The sequence below is a fragment of the Agelaius phoeniceus genome, chromosome 2 (assembly GCF_051311805.1).
Source record: "Agelaius phoeniceus isolate bAgePho1 chromosome 2, bAgePho1.hap1, whole genome shotgun sequence".
Taxonomy (NCBI): domain Eukaryota; kingdom Metazoa; phylum Chordata; class Aves; order Passeriformes; family Icteridae; genus Agelaius; species Agelaius phoeniceus.
This window is the reverse complement of record NC_135266.1, coordinates 15,170,660-15,189,139: the sequence shown is the minus strand read 5'-3', so window position 1 is coordinate 15,189,139 and position 18,480 is coordinate 15,170,660. Positions and strand designations below refer to the sequence as shown.

The 18,480-nt window shown below is 41.7% G+C and overlaps 1 protein-coding gene across 7 annotated transcripts in view; it reads left to right on the top strand.

The window, feature by feature from the left end:
• The first annotated feature begins 30 nt into the window (after positions 1 to 30).
• Positions 31 to 18,480, top strand: part of CNKSR2 (connector enhancer of kinase suppressor of Ras 2) — a 207,506-nt gene continuing 189,056 nt past the window's right edge. For 2 of the 7 annotated variants that reach the window (XM_077172438.1, XM_054655123.2), the window contains exon 1: positions 31 to 540. In XM_077172438.1, coding sequence (XP_077028553.1) covers positions 477 to 540 — 64 coding nt within the window. In that variant the 5' untranslated portion in view covers positions 31 to 476. The remainder of the gene's footprint in view (positions 541 to 18,480) is intronic. The other 5 variants (XM_077172479.1, XM_077172462.1, XM_077172446.1 and 2 more) reach the window with 4 other exon arrangements.

Sequence of the window (18,480 nt, the reverse complement as noted above, 5' to 3'; positions counted from 1 at the left end):
ACTTGGAGATATTTTCGGGTGGCAGGAGCCGCCTCGTCATTTCCGCCAGGAGAAAAAGACACCGGCGCGGCAGCCGCGGCCGCGGAGAGCCGCGGGAGCCGCTGGGCACGAAGCGGGCAGAGCCACGCCAGCGCCCCGCTCGCCGCCGCTAAGGACCGACCTCTCGGCGGGGCCGGGAGCCGCCGCCGCTGCCCGCGGGTTCGCGGAGGCGGGAGGCGTCGGAGCGTGCCGCCCCCTTCTCCCCCTTCCTCCTCCTCCTCCTCCTCCCCCTCCCCGCCGAGCCGGCAACATGAACTGAAATCCCCAGAGAGGCACAGAGGCGGCGAGCGAGCGAGCGGAGCGAAGGCAAGCGGGGATATAGCCGCTCTCTCCTCCCGCCGGCGGGATTCCGGGCAACGCGGTCCCTCCGCCCCGCACAGCCTCGCCTCTCGCCCGGAGAGCGGCGGCCGCCCGAGCCCTGCGCCCCCGAGCCGCCCATGGCCCTCATCATGGAGCCCGTCAGTAAGTGGTCGCCGAGCCAGGTCGTCGACTGGATGAAAGGTGAGGAGCGGCGCCGGGGCCGCGCGATGCCCTCTCCCATCACCCCCCACCCCGCCCCGCAGGTGCGGGGAGCTCCGCGGCTTCCCCCGCGCCGGGATCCCGCCTCCTGGCAGCGCCGGCTGCCCCCACGCTTTGCCTGGGTTGGGCAGGGAGGCGGGAGGCCGTCGGGGCCGCGTCGCTGGGGCCGGGGGCCGCGCTGCCCCCCTGCCCCGGGCTCAGAGCGGGGACGGCGGCTGGCGGTGCGCGGCTGTCCACAGAGCTGGGGAGGGGGCCGGGGGCGGGGGCGGGGGCGAGGCTGAGCCCGGGGGTGCCCGGGGTGCTCCCGGGCGGCGACCGCGGTGTGGCGATCCCGGGCGATGGAGCCGCTCCCCAGCCGCCGAGGGACGCGGGAGCGTGTCCGGCTGCCCGCGGCGGGTGCGGCGCGAAACGCCTCGGAAATGAAAGTTCAGCCGAACGTGCGGCACCGCCGGTGCTGGAGATGGCCGGGGGAGACTCGGCTGCGACCTCCCCTTCGAGGAGGCGCCGGGGGGCTCCGCGGGCGGCGGGGCCGGGGTCGGTCCGTGCCCCCGGAGGTGCCGGGGCTGCCCCCGCTGCCGGGAAGCCGCCGTGCCCGCGGGGGCCTCCTCCGGCCGGGCCGGGGGCTCCGCGCGTCGGGCGGCCCCGTCCCCTGCCCCGGGGGCTGCACTTCAAGATCCGTGATTGAAGGGAGCGCGAACAGTCTGGGCTCTGCGCTGAGTGTGCTTGTTCCGCTGCTCCGCTTCTCCCGCTCCCTCACCTGTCCTTCCCTCAAATAAACTATCATGGGAATAAAATTTGGACCTTTTGGAAACGCTTTTCTTTTATTCTCTGTGTATGCCGTTCTGACATGGCTTTAATGCTGTAATGTGAAAAGGTATTTTGTTGTGTAGTTTTTGTGTGTGGGTTTTTCTTTTTTTTCGTATTACCTTTAAGTTAGGCTGCAGCTGTGTTTTGAATAAATCACCATCTAGTGTTATATATCTTTTTATAAAGATAGAATGACCGGATGGGTACAAGTTTTGAACAACTGCTACATTGTGGGAGTTCTTTATAACGTGCTGTGTGCTACCAATGTGACAGTTTCATCATCCTTAAAATTTCAGGCATATAGCATGTGTTTTCAGTTATTCAATCCTGGCATTTATAGTTGGTGAGTTATAATTGGATTTAGTAACATATATAGTTTTGCACTTTCGGAAGCATTCTCACTCTATAGAATAATAATTGAAAAGAATGATGTAATACTTTGTATCCTGAGAAATTAATAAATATTAATAAAAAACTTGAAGAAGCTACAGATGATCAGTATTAAGAGCAAACCATTTTCAACGTCAAAGTGTTTTTTACAGCAATTTAGCTTCCAACGTTTTTACTTCAAAATGAAAAGATTGTGTAGGACTTTTTTTCTAATCAGCGTCTGAGATACCTTCACCATGATTTGGGAAATGTATAAAAACAATGAATTTGCAGATAATGCATTTTTAAAACACCTAAACAATGTAATACATCAACTACTTCTCATAAATGACAGGTATTCTTCTGAATTACATTGTTATAAAATCAGTCGTTTGAAAAGAACAGGCTAAATGGTAGCATTAGAAATTGTGCTGCTGGATAAGGGTTTGTAGTTAGAAGCCTGTGACTAACACTCTGAGATGCAGATCTTTTAGAAATAATCATGTAAACTTTACCAAAAAAAAAAAGGCAGTTAATACTGTTGTGCCGTCTTTCTGGACTACAAAGCCTGCTCTGTAGTGTTTAACCTCTTTTTTCTGGCCTGAATGTTTCATTGTTTCTCTGGAGGACTTTCATTTTTACGGAGTGAATGCATATATGTTGCTTCATGCTTCCATTTCTTCATTTTGTATTCTGTGTAGCACGGGAACTTTCACTTAGGTGGTGCAGGGAGCTGAAAGCACCTGCCTGTGATTAGCACGCCTGGAGAAAAAGCACCTAGGGAGCCACTCCAGTTTCAAAAGCTGAGCCTGGAAACGAGTATGACCAGTAGCTGGGGGCAGGTTTGCTCCTGCCTGATGGGTCACACCTTGCTGAGTTTGTAGGAAGGGTGGTAGTGGATCAGGGCAAGCGGTCTTTGCTGCAACAACTTTGTGTTCCTTACTCATAATTTTTTGTGTTGCAAACGTTGGTATTGAAATCCATATGAAAAAATATTCTTCTAATGCTTTAAGTGCTTTGTTTCCAGCAAATTCTATTTCTGAAAGTCTCCAAAATAGCTTTTTTTGTGTTTTAAGAGGTACCCAAGACAAGTTGGATGAGTAAAACAGCAATTGTCTGTCATGAGAAGTTTGGAAGGAGTGCAGTAGTGGTCTTTGCATTAGTGGCAGTCAAGTCTGGCTTGCATAAATTACATTAAACTTCAAGATGTGAGAATATTTTGCTGACTTACTGGGCGTTATTTTACAGAATTATAAATGTTGAACTTGGTTTTAACCTCTTTCTTGAAGTAAGTGCCCTGCTATGTCAAATGCCTGCTCAGAGCAGCTCTGTAAAGAAAATTCTTCTAAATAGATTTTGATATTCAAAGCGAAATCTTTCCTGAAAAAGGAAAATCCTACTGTTCAACATTGTTTACAGTTATCTGAAAGGAAGGGGAAATGAAACACTTTAGATTTTATTGTTCTCAGTATTTTTGTGATGGTCTTGTTGGTATGACCTGAACATTTGCAGTAAAAGGCCTCATCTGGAATTCCTTATTTAGGCAAAAGAATCATTACCTCAGTGGCATTTTGCTCAGAGTAGTGATAAAGCATTGGGCCTGAAATTATAAGATGTGAGAAATGAACATGGGGAAAGTATTTCAACTCAAAGGGGTTAGATGAAAGTGCCAATCCCTAGGCTGGATGTTTGTATAGGAAACAGACTCAAGACTGGGTATTCATGGAATAAATGCAGTTTCTCGTGTATCTTGTCAATTTTTAATTCCTTGACAGACACATTGTCTGTGGACCCCCGTAATGGCCTAATGCCACTGCTGCTGAGTTACAGAGTTGTACCTGGAACTGGTTATACAAATAAGTACCTACCTAGATTTTTACTATGAAAATGTGTATAACAAGAAGTTGTGGACCAAAGTACTAGTTAAAATTTTAAGTGAAAGGGACAAAGTGAGGAGAGCCTAAGTCAGCCTATGAGTTTTCCAGGGTTTAAAGTGAACCCAGAAGAGTAGCTGTCATAGAGCTGGAAAAAGCGTAGATGGATTAGCTCATCTCTCCCACAGGATGGCATATTGTACAAGGAGGATAAAATGAGTATTTAAATTGATTCAAACAATGTATTATTGCGCTTTTCGTATATTTAGTACTAATTTTAAGGGTCCTGTATGGATCAGTGAGATGAAAGTGTGTCAGCCACCTCCTCTGCCTCCCCTCTGGAGGACACGTGTGGATTCCGCTGCCAGGTCTCAGGCCATTGACATGTTACAAGGCAAGTGTCATCAAACGTCATGGCTTTCACTCACTCGGGAGGGGAACATGCCAGATGTATTTTAGATTTCTGTGGCTCTGAGAACACTTAAAGATACTCAGTTACTTACCAAACATTAGGATGTTTTTAACTGAGTCTTCGAATCTAACTTCTTTGGTCTGAGGTTATTGGTGATTGCTATATTTTGATAAGGGCTTGCTGCTTTTAACAGTATTCGAATTTTAATTCAGTACCAATCTCTCAATGGCAGAATCTGTTCCAAAAGGCAGTCCACCTGAAAAAAATGATATTACTTTATCTAACAAAGCTTTAATATTTATTTTTTGCTTTCTGAATGATAGCTCATGGGGCTTATATGAAACTTGTACAGCTTAAAGTGTTGTAATGGTAGTCATAACCAAGAAGCTGACATCTGAGGCATGTGGTTGCCTTAAAGGCTTCTAATGCTAAGGAGTAGGGGCTTTTAACCTCTGTGAAGTCTACCCTACCAGGGTTTAGAAGGATGCAAATATTTAGAAGGACTAGGGGGAGAGAAGCAGAAATATGAATGCGCTAGCAAAGTGAAAGCAGAGTGCAAAAGTTCCCCATCTGTTTGATTGAATATTGCATGGGTTTGGGAAATGTTTCTGTCTGCTGTTTGTGTGCTGAAGTTCATGTCCATTTTCAGTGGCACGTGTGTTTGCAGAGTCATCACAGGCTGCCAACAACTGTGTTCCACTTGGTGTCGTGGGAATTATAGGTTATTCATCAAGAAAATGCAACAGTTTGTGGGAATACTCTGACACTAAATACTCTAGTACTTAATGATGATTTAAAAAAAGTATTGCCATGGGGATCCTCCTACTCCTGTTCGTGCATATGCAGAGCCCTAGGAGTATTTTGGCAGCACCTGGGTTCTGCTGCAGTTCCTGAACCATCAGTTAGCAACAGGGAAGCTCATCAGTGAGGTCACAAATTCTCTCACAGCACTGGGATCTAACAAATCAGTTTAGGCCTTAAAAAAAGTAAGGGTGAATCCTGCATTCAGGGTCACTGTCAGACCAACCTCATTCTTGGTCATGGCTTTCTCTAAAGGCTGACATGGAGGGAGCTTTTTCTGGAGGATAGGATGGACTACAGTGTTACAAAGGCATGTGAGCACCTACTTTATGGTAAAGAGGAGGTGTGCTTCCACAAATGTATGTGCCTTATTTAGGGCTTTCAATTTTGTCCATCTAGTTTTTCTTCTAGTGGTCTGTGAAGTTAAAGCTTCTTTCTTATGCTACTTCCCTTCACATTGATTTTGTCAGGGCCCTTAAAAATTGTGACTATTGGAAATAATATGGAAAAGGCTGAGTTGTCTCAGGGAAAAAAAAAAAAGCTGGATGAGAGTATGAAAAACACTTGGATTCTGAAACTTCAATTCCTTGTCAAGTGTGTGTAGGTGACTGATGAGCGTCAGAATAGTCATCAACTTAATAGTCATTGCTAAGTGCCATATGTGGAATAGATCAGGCATTTTACAATTTGTCAGCATTAAAACACTATTTTCTTTCTCCAATGTGAAGCAAACTAAAATTTTACAGTATCAGAGGGTACATGTAGTACTCCATTAGCTTTGAAGTGATGCTATTAAATGGATTTATGGCTTTTATTGTAATGCCTAGCAAAAAAAGCTGTAGAAAAATATGAAATAATGGCATAGCTGGAGTTTAATTTTGATGAGCACACAACCTCTTTAATTTATGGGTAGTTACTCTGTAAGAAAGTAACAAGAATTTTAGTCGGACAAAGTGGGGGGACTTTTTGGAGAGGGGAGTTTATACAAAGACAGGTAGTCAAGAGTCAAACTGCACTATTCCAAACTTTAGTTTGAAGGACTCCAGCTTTAAAACTGGATTGAAAGCAGTGCTGGAAGATCTCTCTCTCTCTTAGTTTGTTTATTTTTCCTGTGGATCTCTCACTTTTTGCTTTGCCCTTCTGACATGAGGAGTTTTAGCAGTATCAATGGCTGCCACATCAATCCCGATGAAATGTTTTAGAGCATCTTTGTTTGTGATTAGAAAACCTCTCCTGCCATTGTTTATCAGCAGAAAATGAAACTGCAATTGCAACTGGGATGTGTCAAAGCCTAACAGCCGGGTGTTGCCATAGCAAAGGCGATGTTACATAAGCAGCCACTCTGCAAATAATTCATGCAGCCAAATTTTAAGCATAACATCAGAATTAATTTCTAAATTTATGATCTTTTTAGGAGGGAGCTTTCCTAGATGAGGTCATTTTAGTCGCTACTAAAATTGATGTGCTTAGTTGTGAAGCTCTTTTAGCACTGCCCATTTACACCTTTATTTTGTTTGAACATATTGTTCTATTTCTGAACATCTGTTAGTTTAAATATGGCCTCACAATATGTTTTCTCAAGTGGTTTTTTGCAACAGTTCGGTACAGCTCTGTATTTTGATCTTTTTCAAATTTATTTGCACAATGCAGTATTAAACCAAGCAATTTACAAATGCCTTTTCTGGTTAATGGATGTCAAGAATTTTGCAAGGCAGCAATATAAACCAGATCACTTTTCAGATGAGAGATTGAAATATATTTACAGATGTATTTTTAGAATCTTTGCAAGTAGTTGTCTTTAAGCACTTTAACAATAATAACCCAGGCGGTTTTATCTTCTAAACCCCAAATTGACAAATGGTCTAGCCTTTCTGTCTGATCTGCAGAAGTGTAGATAACCATTTAATCTCAGTTAAGTTGCTGTAGCTTGTGATTGTACTGTATTTCCCAGAGTCAAATAGTAATATTTGTTACCATTTTCCAGAGGAATAAGGAGAAACTGTTTCCTGACAAATTTCTCCCTGTATAAGCTTGTATTCAAAGGTGTGCAATCAGGAGGAAGAACTAATTCTTCAAGGCTTCCATTCTGTTTAACTGCTTTTTTTTTTTTCCAAGAAGTTACAATATCCTCATTAAATCATAACTGCATGGTGGATCACCTGTAGCAAGGACTTACTTTCATCAGGATAACAACTTTAGGTTTTTAGATCCAAATAAAGCAAAACTGTGCTTTCACATTTACTGCTTAAATTATTTTCTTAATGAATACTTTAAACCTTCAGTTTAGAAGCTGAATAGTTACCAAGACAAATGCTGAAGAATAAGTTCCCAAATACCTTGTTAAAAAATCTTGTCTGGAAACACTGTGTTAGGAAATTCTGAAAGGTCAGATTTTCTTCATTGATTTCTTCCAGCTTTTCAAATGCATTAACTTTCTCTAAAAGATGAAGTGAGTGATGAAATTAATCTCTAAAAGCCGAATTTTTCAGAAGAAAAATTTTGGGGGCCCAATATTAGGCTCGTGTTATAAGAAATCCACATGAATCTGCTCAGAGCATTGTCAATTTCCTGTTATGAGACAGGCCTGGCAGGGCAGTTCCTCTTCAATTTAAAATAGCTGACTGTCCAAGAGCAAGCATCTGCTGCCCCTCATGATGTTCCTTTCTTGCACTTGAAGGATGAAGGGCTGGAAGACACAGATCCATGGGTCTGGGGCAGCCAAGATCTGGAATGCTTAATGCACGTCCTCTCGTATGCACATTTTTGCCCTCCCTGTGTATGGGGTTTAGCAGATATCTGGGAGACAAAATAAATTTTTCCTTGAGGTTTTCAATGCAAGCATTTTTCTTATGCAAAGGGAATCCAGCACTGTCTATAGCCAGTGATTTTATAGTACTGGAGGCTTAAAAATCTACCCCATTTTGTAATACTTATCTGCCAGATAATATTATCTTGAAGAAAATAGCTTGGATGTCATCTTGTAGGATGTTTGGCATTTCCAGCTTATCCTTTAAGTAGAAATTTAGGGCACTTGGTAGCTCAGATGAAGTGGTTAGAACAGTAATTTCAAAGTGTTTGGCTTTACATGATTAACATCTGCTGCAGTGCCATATGGTGGGAATTTCCAAGTAAACTATTAATTAATATTGGAGTGCACCAGAGTAAGCCTTAATTAAACTATATTCAGCTTAAGTGTATTATTTTAATATAGTCAGTTACAAAGTGCTGTACTTTTGTATTGATACCTTTTTCTGTTGTGTGAAGAAGAAGGAGAAATGTTGATGAGAATTATTTGAACCTTTAAATTGAACGTTCAAGTAGCTTTTAAAATAAATGCTTTAGGACTTGCATCAGTCTCAAGCATCCATCAATTTAAGGGTCTATATTTGGTGATGTTGAGTTGTGCTTTGTGAATGTTTTGGTGGCTCCTCTGCTAGGGTTTTACTGGTGTGGATGGTCAGAGGGTGTCCAGCAGAGCTGCACAAGCCATTTTCACAGAGCTTCAGATATTGCTGATGGGGCTGTGCCTGTGCCATGGGGTCTACTAGCACTGGTGGAATGATCCATTCCTGTGTGAGCTGGCCAGAATAGTCTGGAGGAGTGTTGGGGTAGCAGCTGAGGTTGTCCACGAGCGTGGGTAATGCTGGGACCTCTCCTGGCCTCTTGTGTTTGGAAAGATGAGCATACCCGTGTATAGAGCTGAGCAGCTGGCAGGCTCACCTCTAAAGGGCTCTTCCTCCCACAGGCAATGATTGTCAGCTGTAAAGAAGTTGATAGCATTACTGGTTTTGTTAAAATGTAGAATTTATTTTTAGTTTGGCCAGATACACCAGTTGCCAGTAGCTACAGCTATAAATGACCTATTTTTAAATATGTATTTTTTCCCCTGTTTTCTCCTCCCTCTTTATCTCCTTTCTCTCCTGGTAATCTTCACATCAATAAGAAGGTGAAGAAGTCCTTCCTCTGTGTATTGAGGCCAGGTAAATATAGGTGAGATGTGCCAGTGTTGTCTGAGTAATTCGCTAGGTGGCATTCTTCCCTCTGAGTCAACACTGAAACCCTTCATGGGAATGACAAGAGAACTTAGTCATTTTAGTGAGATGCCAACCTGAAATCTTGACCAGGTGTGGTTGCTGAAGGCTTGCTTCATTATAGTGGGAGAGGTAGCTGCAGCACGCTAATTAAATTCCACATTAATAATTAAAATCTTTGTAACTGGATTCCCCTCATCGATATCCATTACTGACATGTGCCTGCCTTACTTCTTTAACTGCTTTGTAGTTCTGTTGGTTACTTTTGTGTAGTTGATAGTTTGATTCGCAAGGTGCAGTGGTGTTCTTGTCCTTGTTTTGCTTCAGATTTTTGTGTTTGAAGAAATATTGGTAGAGGGATCAGTTGAACACAAAGTAGAAATTACTCTCTGAAAAAAGCATCCTTGGTTGTGTACACTGACCAGTTGTGAGCCTGCACTTGTCCACCTTGGTGTGCACTTTTTAAATACCAAAAAAGTAACAATTTTCTTCTTGCTTAGTTTGAGTGAAGTGTGACTGGAGACTTTTTTGTGAGATATCCAAGAAGTACCTTCTTGAGTGTTCAGCACTGACTGACCTCTGGCTGTCTTGTTTATTGTTGCTTTATCATTATGGATAGAACCATGTGCCTTTTGTCTCCGTTTCTCTTCAGAGATCAAGAATGGCTGCCTTTGGTAGACTTTATTTTATTAGAGCTAATATGAAAAGAACCCAAACCAAATATATTAGTCTGTTTTTATTTTGGTAGTCCACTTCTCCTTGTTTCCAAAATTTTCTGTAAGTGCAGGATGACAAAGTGGTCCTTACTGCTTTTCTAGAGGTGTTAATTATTTCAAATGCTGTGGTCTTCAAATTTTTTTCAAATAAAAGTATATGATAGTTAAACCTGGAATGTGGAGGCTTAATGTTTCTTAAATTCCTTTTAATATTTTTTGATGTAGTGTTGAGTATTGTGCCCCACAAGTCCTCTTGAAAACACCAGCAGTCTGTAAGTTCACTGTTGGATACTGGACTTCAAAAGCAGATGTAGTTTTTGTTGCTTCAGTCATTATTTCATTGTATGTTTTAAACTGCCTGGATCTGTTTAATGCAGTCTGGGGTCAAAAGCCTGTTTCAGGAGTTCTGATAACTGAGTCCAAGAGCACAGTGTAGTGTGAATAATTTGTCATGCTCTGCATGTGGATTTAACAGAGTTTCAGTCTGGAAGTGTAATCATTGCACATAAAATTCCATATAAGTGTCAATCTGAACTTTTGAGGGACACAGGACAGATTATCAATAGAAAAATAAGACAGGTCTATGACAGGACTCCTTGAGAGCAAGTAAACTCATTTTTTAAAAGAACTGGATAGTTCATAGCCTTCAAAGTACTGTATTAATTATGAGTGCTTTAGCAAACTTCATTACTGAGAGAGCATTTGGATGTTTAATGAATTATGGTGAAGCTACTGTTTGCAAGTATAGAAAGTATAATGTATATATAATCATGAAGTTTCTGTCTTTCCTATGATTACCATGTTTTCTTGTTGGTTTGATAGGATTTTTTTTGGATGTGTTTTTTGTTGTTCTTGTGGGGCTTTTTTCATAATTTGGTGTTGGCATTGCTGATGTACCTTGGCTTGAAGAAGACAGCTGAAGAGTAGTGGCAATGAAGAGGTGGTAGCCATCTCACAGAATCACAGAACTGTTGGGGTTGGCAGGGAGCTCTGGAGATAATCCTGTCCAACCCCCCTGCCAAGGAAGGGTCACCTGGAGCAGGTGACATGGGAATGTGTCCAGATGGGTTTTGGATGCCTCCAGAGAGGGGAAACTCCACAACTTCCCTGGGCAGCCTGTTCCAGTGCTCTGCCACCCTCAATGTAAAGAAGTTTTTCCTCATGTTAAGATGAAACTTCCTGTATTTTAGTTTATGGGCATTGCTTCTTGTCCTATTGCTGGGCACTATTGAAAGCAGTCTGGCACCATTTTCTTGGCCCCCATTTCCCTTATGGAAATGTCAATATCTGAAAATGGTCTTGACCGTTTACCAGTCCAAGGTCTTGAGAAACAGCAAAACAAAAATTACTTTTCTGTGGAAATCCCATGTACTGGGTAGTATTTGCTGGATGAGCAAAAGATTAAATCTGCTGCAGAGGTCTAAAGGTAGTTTCTTTTCAGTTACTAAAGTTCTACAAAGTTAGTTTACAAGGAGCACACCAGTATTTTGGTTGATCTGTCTTGGACAGTAAAACCCTTTCCTGTTACTTATTTGGGCATCATCTCGTTTCTTTCTTGCATCTTATCTATTGTTGTTGAGCTCACTGTGAGCTGTGCTGAACTATCCAATTACGAACTGGAGGTAACTAATGCTAATGAGCTATGAATGAATAAACCTAAACAGACTGGGCAATTAATGCCTGCCTGAGTTACCAGGAGTTTCATGGGTATTCCCCACATGGTTGCCTTTCAAAGTTGGGTGCAGTGATGTTGTTCTTGCTGCCTGGGTATCCAGCTGCTGTGACTGGGGGACAGAGGCTTGAGTCTGCACAACAGCATGTCCTGAATGTTTTTCACCTCTGCAGATCTGAGCAAATTCCTCCTTAGAGGAATGAGTGCTCCGTTTAATAGAATAACTGAAAATAGAACTTCAATATGCGACAGGTCCCTTCAAAAACCCAAAATTAATTAAAGTTTGTTTTCAAGAGAAGATAAAGCTGAATACAAACCTCGCTGCCCACTCTGTTACTAAAAAAAAAAAAAATAAAATTATAAGACCTTTTTTACAAAACATTTGTTTTTTAGTTGACAGTATATTGTAGTCTGTGGTGGGAATGGTGACATTTTAGATTCAAAGGGAAAATTAACATCTTATAACTCTTCATTTGTGCATGTACAAAGTCAGGCAGAATGAAATAAGACCTAGAACCTGTAATATTGTCATTTAATTTGATTTTCTAACTGTGTTCAGCAGTGTGGTGTAGGTAATTGACTTGTATTTATCCTAAGAATTAAAATTGTAAATCCTAAGAATTAAAATTGTAAACCCTAAGCCTTTCCCCTGTTGTTTCATGCTCTCAAATACTATGAGGAGTTTCCTGCAAAATACTGTTTTGATAAATCTTACTGAATCAAACTTCAAAAATTACAGTGAGACCTCTGAAGGCAAAGATTGATGTGTGTTGGGATGTAGTCTCAATCAATGGTAAATTTTTTTATAAAATGACAAATGTATCTAATTTTCTTTTGCTAGAGTCTTTGAAAGTGTTATAGCAGGTCACAAACTTGTAACTCAAAGTTTTTGAGTTCAAAGTATCTCAGTAATGTCAAATGTTAGGCCTGTACTCACTAGAAGGAAAGTGGCTTCCAGTTTACAATAATTCAAAAATGGGCATGGAAGGAGAGTTTTGGTGGTGTGATTTTGGTGTTTAAATCTCAAGAAATATTTTTTAAAATTTTTGTTTGTTTGCTCTTGTTTTGTTTTGTTTTTGTTTGATGCTCACTATTTTAGGATTTTTTTGTCCCCGTGGAACCACTCAAAATAATAAATAGTTTATTGGTGAAATTATGCCATGATTGTTGAGAAGAATAAATCCTTGTAGTTTCTGTTGAAGAGCACACCCTTCTTAACTGGAATCAAAGACTAAGAACAATTGGCTTGAACTTTTGATAAGTTCTTAAATGTGCTTCTTTCAAAGTTATTATCATATGGCAGATGGGGAGTAAGCTAGCTGGGAATTTGGAGAGGTCGGATACGGTCAGGTATAAAGAATTGTCTGCCTGATTGGTTTTTTGGGGATTTTTTTACCCTTTTCCCCCCCCCCCTTCCCTTAATGACTTTTTGCTGTGACATATGTGACTTAATATTTGAGTTTGCTCTGTGCACTCTAATCCAATTCCTTTGTTTAGTCAAATGAATGTTTTTTGTTTTGTTCCGAATTTTAGCTATTGGTTTCTGCATGAAATGTGCATATTTAATTAGGATATGTTATTAAAGATTAGATTCTCACAATGGGATGTGTGCCAGCTCATGAAATGAAGTCATGCTTGTCAGGAGATAGTAAATAATAAGCTTAGGAAGGTTTAAAAGATGTGTCTTGCAAAACATTAGCCCCTGTAATGAGTGCAAAGTGGCAACAGCACATAAATATCAATTGTTTTTCTCCAGTGGAGCCGTTTGAATATGAGTTTTCTTAATTTGAATTAAATTTTCTTTTACCAGTTTAATGAAACAAGCAAGAAGGGATATTTGTCTTTTTAGAAACCAGTTTCCCATCCCAGAACAATGGATTGTTTTGAATTGAAGGGGAACAATCCAGCATTCATGCAATATCTTGTAATCTCTGTTCACAAAACCACTTTAGGAAATAAGAAACTGCTGTCCAGTGAATCTCCATTTAGCTGCAAGGATGTGTCTTGGATTCCCAGCTTTGCTTCCAGGACTGTCTATATTTTGTTCTTCATTTTACTCAGAATCTTGTAATAATCGTGGGTGCAAGAGCTGGGAGCTTAAGGTTCCCTGTGCTCTTAAATGCCTTGAGCATCCTGGCTGGTGTGCCCAGGGTGGCATTGGCAACAACAGGATCTGGAGGCAAGGATGTGCCTGTCTGCATCCTAATTTGATCAGACAAAACTGCCTGCAATCGTGCCCTGTGATCTGAAAATCAGGCATCTAACTTCTGTCTTCAACTGCCTGAGTCTCTCTCCTTGGGCCTGGGCAGACTAAGTCTTCTGCTAATAATTTGTGCAGTGGGCTTTCCACTGATGTTTTTGATGTTGCCCCTGGTGCTTTTGGGAAAAGGAGCAGCTGGCACAGCCCTTCTTTGGGTTGCACCTCAGCCCAAAGCAGAGGGGAAGATGGGGACCTTATGTTGGAATGCAATTGCATGATGTAGAAAGCAGAGTCCCTTAAGTGGAGTGGACAAAAAAGGGTCTATTATGTATACACACATATTCTTAGTCACTTTTTTTTTTTAATTATAAAATAGTGTATACCCAATATGCTGTAGGTACCATGCTACCATTTTTGCCAACGCACAAAACACTGGTACTCAATCCTGGAGGGACTTAGAATATCCTACAGTTAATTTTGCATGAAACTATTAGCCCAAGTGTCTGAAAAATTATAGAAAATGGTCATTTTTACTGCTGAGGTTTTTTTTCTCTGTGCTGCTGGATCCCCTTTATTGCTGACATTTCTGGGAAGTTACTAGTATTGCAGTAGCAGGAGAAGGGGCTGCTCATCACCTGCTACTTGGGGATACTGCTCTGGTGCCTCCGTGTTATAGGGGAGGGAGAAAGTTTATTGTCTTATGTCATCCTCAGTTTTGGTGCACTGAAGCATTTCTAACTGACTGTCTGCTTTTTTTAATGAAAGAAATTTGTCTTGTAACAGCTTTATATGCCCAGCTAATTAAAACCACTGTTATATTACTTGCCATGTATCCTCTTTGTTAGGCAGAAATTGTTTGCACTTTGGCAGATTAATTTCTTGTTGATATTAGTTTTGTAGGATGCTGCTGGCTCAGACTTATATAACTTAGAAATAATAAGGTGTTTTAAATACTGGCAAATAAAAAAAGTTTTGTTAATCATTAACACAGAAAACATTTTCAGTTTGTTCTGCCTGTTTGAGTGCCTCTGCCTTATGTGGAGACTAAGCTGAGTGACCTTTAGTGTGATACATGAAGCTTGGGAATGTGTTTTAAATAAATAAATGGTTACGATGCCATAATCCTTTTCTATTAACCTTTTAAAAATGAAAAATGCTCTTTTTTAGTGAAGAGGCAGGATTGTCTGTTCACTCTTAGGCACTCAGTGGTGGCTGATGTCTTTCAAATTACTTGAGGCATTGTATGTTTGTCCTGTGGTATCCTCATTGCAGAGCTCTCATTTCTTCCACACCAATCTGAGCTTGCACAGGTGGGACTTGGAGACTGCTGTGCTGCCTGTCACTCCTGATTTGAGAGTGGAGGTCTGAGGAGCTTCACCCACCTGGGAAGACTGAGCCACCTCCTAAACAAACCATGCAACCATGCTTTTCCTCCTGTCTTTTGCCAAAAGCTGTGGGGTGGATTGAGGATTAACAACCTCATTACTTTTGTCCCTGCTGTCAAGCAGTCCCTTGAAAAGGTTTTTGGTGGTCATGATGATGCAGATTCTTAGCACACTGAAAAGTAAAAAAGTCATTATTAGTGGCTTAAAATTTCACACATGAGGTTGGATTCTTTCTGTAAGTACAGGACTCTTAAAAATTAAGACCAACCATCCCCACCTTCCCAAAAGTAAGGGATGGGGTGGGCTTAAGTAAGCACCTCTCTTCATCCCTCAGTGAAGAGGATGTTGCAGCCTGAATGGTGCCAGACAAGGTGAAGTAAATAATGTGTGGGCTAATTGTGTGGGCTATTTGGAGGAAGAGATTTGGTCACCCAGTGGTAATTGCTCATACTTCTGCCTGAGCAGTAGAAGCCATCACATTTTGCTGTCTGGTTCACCATTATTCTGACTGAATGTCAGAGATGAGAGAGAGATGAGATGTTTGTAATTCATAACCTACTATGTTGGAAGAGGCCTGACAAGATGCACCAACTGAATGGGTGCCTCTTGTCTTGGGCTCTGTAAGATGTAGGCCCTGTATAACTTAGTTTGTCACATGTAAAAAGAGAAAGGCAATATATGAACAGACAGAAAAAAAGGTACTGAAACTTTTTGTGTTATATTTGTTATCTGATTAGTTTAAGCAAAAGAAAAGCCTTCAGTATAAAATTCCTGCCTGGCATAACTTTGGTTTGATCTTGCACAGCACGTATTACTGTTACACTGATAAGTGAGACACTGGAGGACAAATTTGGGTAGATGGAAAATAAGCAGATACACCAAAATCTAGTTCAGAAGTTCCTTGAAGCTTTATGAGAAGTACCAGAGCTGTGATAAAATACTGGTACATGGTGTTGCAGTGGCTATATGCCGACCCTGCATCCTGTTTATTCCAAGGGCAGGTGGGACTTCTGTACACACTGCCCAGTAAGTCACCAATTGTGACTGTAAGAGGATTTTTAGAAGTGCTCTGAAGAGAAGTCAGTGTACCAGATAATTTGGTGAGTCTGTACAGTATGTTCATGTGTTAAAAGAAGCTCAAAATATCAGTTGAGGTCCTCAAGAATACTCACTATTAGTAATGATAGTAAATGCTGACATTCTGGTAAGCTCTAGCTGTTATTTGCACCAGTATTTGAGATGTTTTTTAAAGGAACATTTTAATGGGTGTTTATGGACTTTCTCAAGGAAAATTTGAAATTACATTATTTTAGAGTTTGAGACTAAACTATTTCTGTTTCTGAGTTTGCATAAAAGAAATTATGATGCTAAGATACCAACACTGGTAGGAAAAGCATCGTGACATAGAAATTACAGAAAACAAAAAGTTACCAGTGCAACATACCATGTATAAAGGATACACCAATATTCTTGTTTTGTTTCCTAATGGTAAAATATTATGACAAATGCTTATGGCATTTACCATAGACCACAGGTGGATTACAGGGAAGGGCAGGTGGAGATGCTTTCATACTCTTGGAAGAGGGACTAAAAGAAAGTCCTTCTAGGTCTGTCTTTGGCATTATTGGTGTGGACACTGAGCTGCTGATGTGGGAGAAGGTGAGGGTGGCAGGGTCACTGCTGGATGTGGCCCTGGTGCTGGCCAGGGGGCATCTCTTGCCACAGCCCTGAGCCTCCCTGCATGGTTCCTGGGTTATTGATGTGCACAGCAGGGGGAGGTTGCCAGGCATGTGAGATGGGCCTGCATCCAAGGAAAGGGAGCAAGAAAGTCTCAGAGTTAACAAGGAGAATTCTTTCGGGTTGGTTGATGTGTAGAAGGCAGGGGGAGAGTGGTAGTGGTAATATTGTGATTTCATTTGAGATAGGTTCTGAAATTGGTGACTACCCTTGGGCTGTGTGGAGCAGGGGGAAGTGAGAGCCTTCCCAGGAGGTGGGTGTGAGCCAAGGCACCTGGTAAGACAGGTGGGAGACAGTCCTAAAGGGAGTCACTCTGTGTCACCAGTGCTTAAGCCAGCAGGTCTGGGATGTTCTGATTCTGACTCGAGCCAAGCAAAGGAGTCAGGTTTATTCATTCCTCCACTGTGTAGTAAGAAGCTCTGTAACAATTGACTGTTATGTTCTGAGCACTCATTAGCAGTTCAGATTAGCTATTAAAGGACATGAAATGTTTCATCACCATGTCTTTTCTCACTAGCAGAATGCTTTTAAAAAATTGTAATTAAGTGAAAAAATTGTACTTTAGCAATTTTACTTGGGATGCAGCAATTTCAGTCATTGAGATTTCTGCCCTCAGGAAACTACGTTTTCTTCTCCCTTAAATAATGTTTTTTAACTCTTGAAATAGTAGCATAATAATTCTACATGTCATTTTGAAGCTGAGAAGATTCCCTTTTACTGCCTCTATATGTTTGGGCATTTCTAGTGTATGGTGCAAAGGTGGAACTTTTAGTCACGATTGAAACTGCTGATTTCTCATCTTCCAAAGTCTGCTATTTAATGAAATATAAGCATGATACAGCAATTTTCTGTAGCAGTGACACATTCATTGAATTGCTCTTCTCTTCCCTAATACTAGTTAGCTCTTAAAAAAGCTATTTGGAATAGACTTCTGAAAAAGTTTAAGAAGGAGCTCTCTTAATTATAGATTAAAGGAAAATTTATAAGCCTCAGAAATCCTTTAAATACTGAAGCACAGTCTTTTATAATGTTTTCAGCTTGATATTTAAAAGGTTTCAGTAAAATAAAACAGCTAGTTCTTTCAGGGGTCTGTAATTATAGGACCTATTTCTTAAATTGAGATCTGTTTCTTTTCACAGAATCAGCATTTAATCAAAATAATTTTCATATAACTATTTGTGCTCTAGAAGTACAGAATATGTGAAAGATGAAAACAAGCACCCATTTTTAATGGTATGTTCCAGCAAACTCTGAAGGGAATGCTGTGGAAAATACCAGTGAAACTTTGCTAATCAACCCCTGTCCTTCCCTCTACTCTTCTAAACAGCCCAGATCTTTCCCAAACCACGTCAGGAGACATCTTCACCATGAATGTGATGACTGTGGTGACTTCTGCCAGCTTGCTTTTCAGGAGCATGCAGCCAGCTCTGTACCTAGTGATGTGTGGCATCCTATGGCATCCTGTGGCATCCCATGGCAAGGGCACTGGGAGGAGGCAGCTGCAAAGCTGAGTGAAAGTGAGAAGATGGGGCTGTGGCTTCCTGCAGCTCCCCCCCTGGTTCTGAGGGGGGTGGGTGGCTGTTCAGCATGGGGAGCTCTGAGCAGAGATTGGGGAGTTTGGGCAGGGACAGGGCATGGTCACACTGAAGTCTTCCCCAGATGGAATGGATGCAGTGAGGGGCTCAAGGTATCCACAGTGCAAGGCATGGACAGGGCAGGGAGAGCAGTGCGTTTGTACAGGGAATTTGGGGATGAGAGGGACATGAGTCTTATGGGTGTTCCTGCTTGCACTGAAGAGTTGGAACTGGGCTGAGACATCCTTTTTTCTCTTTGCCTCAGCCAGCCATGGAGAAAGAGTGAGTGGACTGCAGGTGATCACTGCTGCAGTCAAAGGTCTTGGGAAGAGCTCAGATGCAGG